Source organism: Vigna umbellata, chromosome 3, assembly GCF_029865625.1.
Source record: "Vigna umbellata cultivar VRB3 chromosome 3, Vumbellata_1.0, whole genome shotgun sequence".
In the NCBI taxonomy this organism is placed as follows: Eukaryota; Viridiplantae; Streptophyta; class Magnoliopsida; order Fabales; family Fabaceae; genus Vigna; species Vigna umbellata.
In genome coordinates this window covers 13,550,610-13,557,989 of record NC_142167.1, presented here as the reverse complement: position 1 = coordinate 13,557,989, position 7,380 = coordinate 13,550,610, and the positions used below count along the sequence as shown (strand labels likewise).

The following is a 7,380-nucleotide window of genomic DNA, read 5'->3' as shown; positions in this document are numbered from 1 at the left end:
TAGCAAGAACAAGCATTGCCATAATTGCAGTGTAATGCATCTGATATGACACTCTATGTATTGGTTGGTGAAAGCAAATTATCTTTTTCATTGAATTAATTGGACGGTGAAAAGCATGAACCCACTAATTAGATCTCTCCACTTTCTTTCCAACTGAGAAGAAGTAACCTGTCATTTGCTATAGATACTCATCACCATACCTATCAGCATGTAGGCAATATTAAAATAATCCTTATCGCCATATACCCGCATAGCCGCATAGAGGAACTAACTGGGTAAGAACAAGGTGACCGGTCCAAATTCGCTCTGGTCGAAACATCTAAGATAAGGGAACGTTCTTTGTTAATGAATCTCAGGGTCACGGAAAGGGATATCGAACGGACGATTCCTTGTAATAAAAATCTCTAAATATTACTTCTAATCAAGATTACTAATAAGAATTATTTATGAATAATAGGTCATGATTGAGTCGTGAATAGGATTCCATTAAATCATAAATCCATATTAAAACTTATAAATAGAGGTATTGAAACTTATAAATAAAGATCGAAGGTAAAAAGGTAAGTAATTGCATTTATTGTGAATTTAAGATTTTATTGTAACTCTCGATTGGATTAATCACTGACTTGATCGTCGAGAACTAGATAGATACACTCTAACGATTTAGAACTTACAAAAGAAGAGATTTTGACTAAAGAGGTTTGGAAACCTAAGCAAACTTGGAATAAAGTAGGAAGAAGTGTTATATGAAAATCTTCTACCATACGTCCAAAAAATCCTCGTTTAGATTAATCATGATAAGTGCTTAATTAATGAAATATAGACCTTTTTAAGAGAATTTATGTCAATTAAATTCAACTCACATAATATATTAACATCAACTTCCATCTAAAACCTTAAAAATAATAAACTTATAAGTTTTTTTTATATACTGTATTCAATTTTTCTGGCTTATACTTGGATTCCTAATATACTATACTTTTTCATGTTATGTGTTTATTTATTGACCATTTACCACAGAGAATATATGTTAAGCATGTGATTTCAAAAGTAATCATCATTAGCTGCTGGTTTACCACGAACTTTTGCCTAAAATGTTTTGATCTTGACCGAGTAACATTAATTGGTGGTATTAGTTGCCGTGTTGAATTAAGATGCCTAGTTTATTTATGGTTTGGCAGCATCTAATTAGTTAACTAACAAACTGAATATTTGTGGTACCAAATTTACATGTACTTTTTATATATAGTAAAAAATCCTATTTAAATTAGAGATGATCACTAAATGACAATTAATGACGAGAATTAAAAAATAAATAAGTATAAAGGGTTGATAATTTAACTTGGTAATATTTGTTCCAAGCAAAAGAATATTATACATATGTACAACACAATTAAGGAATAAAAGGGAGAGTGATTAATTAAGAGATTCAAATTCAGAATGCAAAATATCAGTTAAAATAATGAGAATGGTGCTCATAAATGAATTGAAATCCAGATTACAAATTTGACATTATTGTACATAAGATACCCCTCACGGTTTAGAAAACATAAGGGTATGCTTTCAAAACACTCTATAAGGTGCAATTAATGCACCATTATTTTCTGTTGTGAATAAGTTGAAGCAATGATATATTATTACAATCTTTACGTGTGCTAATTGTCAAACTCAAACTACGTTTGATTTTTCACTATCTGACACAGCTAGTGCTGACTCCTCAATTAGAATAACGACTTGGAGATGATCAGTTTTGGCAACTGGTTCATCACATTCACAGTGTGAAGATTGTGATGGTACTTTAGGAGATTTATCTGTATCTACAACCTCAAAACCTGTCAGGGTGGCAAGATCATTCACCGAATCTGCTATTTTCTCTGTGATTTCCACAATATCAATCAGTAGTGAAGCCACTGTTGCAGCTGGTATAAGTGATAAAAGGTCTGTTTCTTTCCTTGTACATGATTGGAGCAACGACTTGAGGCTCTTCACTGCAGATTTTGCGTTTGCAACATGTGTGTCGGAAGAAGAAGGCCTAGTCATTGTTCTAATCGATGATCCTAGTTCCTTGAAGGCTTTGCTAGATTCCAAACTCATTTCTGAGCATAACTCTTGGATGGTGGAACGAAAATCCTGGGATCCCTACAGATGTTGAGACAAGTAACATGTCAATATATATGTAATCATCATGAGCCATAACAAAGTTTATATATATATATATATATATATATATATATATATATATATATATATATTCAAATACATGCAAGGTTGTAAAAAATTGAATCACAATAGTAAAAGTTCCAATTATTTATTTGTGTTGTCACAGATGAAAAAATTATTACACATAATACATTTATATCAAGGTCACGTGACATATAATTGAATATTGGAGGTTTTTTTCTTATATATCAGGTAAAAATATTGATCAAGACTACAAATATATAATGGTTGTAATAAGTTTTTTCTTTACATGCTAATACTGTTTAATGATATTTTACTTGGACATGATAATAGAAGATGTATTAGATTGATGGAGGAATATATACTTTGATATCTGAATTAAAGTTTGCATCTATAGCTTCCATTCGATATGCACATTGGCGAGAAAGAGCACCAATCTTGAGGTATAGGTCCCAAGGATGACGAAATCTAAACTTGCCATGACCTGGCTCCCATTTTGCAAAATTTGCCTGCGCAATAAGAAAGTTAAATTAGATGAGACATGTGCATGCATGAGATTTCATTTAGGTGAAGAAATATATACAAAGAACACTCACCAAAGAGTCATCTATGCTTTTAGAATTGAGAACCTTTTTATAACCTTCCAAAAATGATTTGTCTTTAGAATCTCCTTTGCTGTCTTCAGATTCTCCTTCTTGTGGTTTGAAGTATTCATGTACAAAAGCTGTAAAATACGTAACAAGTTATGCATGATTCAAGATAATGTTTCCATTTTGTTGTTAGAAAGACAGCATATTATTATCTGTATGGTTATCCACTTGCAATAACTTGTACTATGTAACTAACCTTCCAAGAAATCGCCGAGTATTTCCAGCTTGTGAGCAATGGAATAGTGGAACTCTTCACCAGCCCACACAGGGCAAACAAAAATGGAAATCATCACACAAGCTGAACCCCCTATAAATATGGTTGAGAGTCTCTTGTGTGCCATTTCCAACACTTCAACTTCTCGAAAACCAGACACGGATATCAAAGAGAATGTCAAGATGAATATAAGCATCCCATAATCATATCTCGCCTTCACCTTCGGAAAAAACCTTATAAACGATGCTATGGCAGCTGCAAAACAAACAAAAAAAAAATCCATCAAAACAATTATACCATAAATGGCTACACCAAGAGACGTATTCTGTTGGCTTTTTCTTTGTTTATTATAAAGTTTGTAACTTTTTTTCACCTTGCACAAAGACAAATGCACCAATCAATATTGGTTCCCCTGTTGCTCCAGAAAGGCTGGCTAAGTAATGAGCACCAACACCAAGAGCACCAGCTGCCAATGTTGCAATTGTCCTATTCAAACCTTTTCCTAGAGTGGCTCCTAAACATGTGCCAAAAATTATAAATAGAATGGTTAGTTTAACTGTGGAATAAATAAAAACAAAACCAAACATGGGTTTTGTATATTACGATGATTGGTTAAAACATGAAGAAACTATTAGCTTACCGACTGTATATTCAAAAACTACCACTACAGTCATCACAGCCCACATTGCTGATAGACCAAAATTCTCATATAGTGGTTGATAGTAATAGAAAAGAGAAACCAGTGATATTGCAAGCCCCACTTTTAGTGAATGAATAACTTTTCTAGGATCATCTTGGGCTATCTCTTTTGTTAACCTACAAATTCCCAACACCTTCTTCTTAAGAACTTTTGGCAAGGCCAATACTCGACCAACCACCCCTGATTTCTCCTGGTTTGTGTTTGGAGATGCCATCTCTCTTGAAAGAAAACAACAGGCAACGAGGAACAAAGATAGATATGATGCTGTTGTTGCTTAATTAGGTTCTACACTAGCCACCTTCCTTGTTTATTTATAGAGTGAGAGGGGCAAGAGAAAGCACCTGATTCGGACTTTGGAGAATGATGTTTTAAAGCAAGTAATAAACATTAGTTAGTGGCTTAATGCGCTTAATAGTTGTACGGTGAGAGTACAAAGACTATCCAAATACCAAAAGGGTTTTTGAACTCTGTAAGGTGGAAAAAAAAGGTAGCTGAATTGACATAGACCCTTAATAAAGAAAATAAATAGATTGGTGCTATGCGACAAAAGTTGACAATAATGGTGCATTTTAGACGTGTGTGGATTGTGTTACATGTTGCAAGTAGCCCACAAGCTTAGAATTGCAAAAAAACTGATGGCTGGAGACACTTGGCTTCAGTGACAACTTAAATCAGGTAGGTGAAACAAGAAATATTGCACCCACTTGGATGCATTCAAGTGGTGAAAACTGGAAAATGTTATTGGAGTACAGCTTAAGTGGTAAAAAAGTTTGTATGTGATGACTGTAGCTAGCTGTAGTCTTTTTTCTCATAAAAAGAATATGATATGTACAAGGAATTGAGTAGGACCAAAAGTTTTAACATTAAGATAAGTTTTTTTTTTTTGGAGCTTATTAATGGATATCATGGTAGGAGAGGCTTGAACTCAAGTTGAACTCATAATTGCAATCTTCTTGGAAAAACAGTCACATGCAGAGGCCAATAACATCTGTTGGAAGTTAACATGAGCTTGTAATTAAGGACATGGCCATCCATGTGTAATTATTTGGGACTTAGTATCATTTTCAACTGTTGAAGTTCGTCTTATACAACATCAGTGATAGTAAGGCAAAGGTTCTGATGAAAAGGACTAGTCCTTGGTAATTCAATGGAATTTATGACACGGGGATTTTATCTGTATCTTGGAATGTCATTGTTCGTGGAAACCGGAAGGTAGGTCCAGTGGCTGAACCCATGTAATTAATGTCAACAGTGAGCATGCAGCTGCAAACAATTATTCTCAATCTGAACTTGCTAATTATATAACGAAGTCGTGTGTGGATGATGATTCCCTTTTAAACAAAGATTCATTAACCCCAAAATTCAAGTCACCACTTCAAATTTAAATTCTGTCTTCTTTCTGATACATGGATGATGCAAAGTTATCATTCAATGGTCAGATATCTCACATTATCTCACATTATCTCACATTGACTAAAGTTAAGATGATTTTATAATATGAAAGTAGATGCAAACGTTATTTTATAAGCTTATTTTTTTATTAGTTGAGTTAGATTTAAAATCTACTTTTTAATATGGTATTAGAACTATGAATTTTTGTTATTTGTTGAACCTATTGTGTTACTCGCTATTAGAAAATTTGTTGTTTGTTTGACATATCGTGTCATCTACTATCAGACCGTTATCGAACCATCCATTAATGTCTAGTTTTGTGTTCAAAATGTATATATATCTCAGCTTAAGCAGGGTGTCTTGAAAATCTCACATTAATTAGAGATAAAGCGAGTTCACTAGTGCAGAAAATGTTTATTAAATTGGTTCTAAAGTACATATTACATCGATTCTAGATATAATATGTAATATATCCTAGATATATTAGATCAGTTATATACAATTAATGTAATATATCTAACTATTATATTGGTTATGGACAAACCAATCTTATACATTTAGCTAAAAAAGTTAAAACAATATTTTTCAAAAAGGATTGTTAGATCGATTATGACACTAACCAATCTAATATTTGCATTAATTTTAAAAGTAAGACAACAAATATTAGTGTGCTCGTCGAAAATTGTCTTCTTCAATATCTTGAATCATATCTTCCATGCGATCCTCACAATGTATTGACTCTTGACTTTGAGATATGGTTGAAAGGTGTACAACTTTACTATAGATTCATGTTGCATAACTCTTTAGGATACCATCACATAGATGTTTTTATATCCATTTAATTTCTTGTCTTCTCTCATTCAAACAATTAACACAAGGACAATAATATTTCCCATTTAAAGCAGTCTCATGCCATAGAGCAAATTGTAGAAACTCTTCAACGTCATTCTCATACAGATCATTGATTTGAATCACATTCGTATAACTTTGATCCGTTACTAGATAACATGAGAACTTGGTTTAAAATATCTAACTTGTGGTCGAGTGGTGTGTGACGTAGTTGGATTGGTGCAACAACGTAGGTGGAGTGGTGGTCCAATGCAGCGACGACGGTCTAATGGAGCCTAGTGTTGAACGAAGCAATGTGATGGCTAAAAGCTTGGAGCCAAAGGGTTTGGTGAAGCACTGCAGCAACGATGGTGAGCAACAATGCTGAATAATGGTGAGTAGTGGAGGCTTGAGAGAGAAGAGAAAGAACTTGTCGAAAAGTGAAAAGGAGTTTCGTGCCTGAGTAAAAAGATGGCATATTAGATCGGTTAAAAATGCAACCGATCTAGTATACTTTTCAGTATTCTCGAAATTGCTACTACATTTTGCACTACATCGGTTCTCGTATAACCAATTTAATGACTTGTTTTAGTATCTCTTTTGTACCAATGGTTTATAGTATATAAGTAAGTATAAACATCATTTTACAAACTTATTTTGTAAGGTTGAATTAAGCTTAAAGTTCACTTTTTAACATCACATATATTTTTTTTATATATGAAGGATAAATGATGTAATTTTATCATTCAAAGATTAGACATTTCTACGTCAACTTTTATCTCAATTATCACTCACTATCAAATAATTATAACTAACAAGGGAATCAGTAATGATATAATATGTAAATTTAAACTTTACAAAAAAATCTTGTAATTGGTCACCATATTGCAGAAATAGGTCACCATATTCTCCTTTTTTTTCTCTTAGATTTAATTAAAAGTTGAATTTAGCTCAAATTTTAATTTACTTTCAAATTCTAATTGACTTAAAAGTTACAACTGAGTTTCTTTGATCAATGATAATTTTACGGTTGAGTTTAATTTGACTTTGTAATTAAAATTTAAACATGCACTAAGTGGGTAGGTATGCAAATCCTTCCATTAGTATAATTTGTTCTTATTTTATAATTGTCTTCAGGAAGACTTAAAAACAGACAAGAAAATAAATAAATAAATAAATAATATATATATATATATATATATATATATATATATATATATATATATATATATATATATTGGTGAGATAAAGTAAACAAATTTGAAAAGTTCTAATGTTTGTTTTCTATTGTCTCCATGTCTACATTTTGTCTTTGTATTTGCATTATGTTCGTTCCAGTCATAACTAAAACACTATGAAATAAAAAAGTGACTACATGCTTTGAATCATGTAGTTTTATATTGTGTCTCCATCAT

General features: G+C 32.3%; 1 protein-coding gene across 1 annotated transcript; it reads right to left on the bottom strand.

Annotated features, from left to right (window-relative positions):
* Positions 1-1,462: 1,462 nt before the first annotated feature.
* LOC148201677 (aluminum-activated malate transporter 2-like) lies at positions 1,463-4,035 on the bottom strand. The gene is made up of 6 exons (XM_088110281.1): positions 3,686-4,035; positions 3,419-3,559; positions 3,028-3,300; positions 2,778-2,905; positions 2,547-2,690; positions 1,463-2,139 (listed from the first exon to the last, which is right to left on the bottom strand). Exons 1-6 carry the CDS (start codon positions 3,957-3,959, stop codon positions 1,669-1,671), a joined length of 1,431 nt encoding a protein of 476 aa, XP_087966407.1. The 5' UTR covers positions 3,960-4,035; the 3' UTR covers positions 1,463-1,668.
* Positions 4,036-7,380: the final 3,345 nt, after the last annotated feature.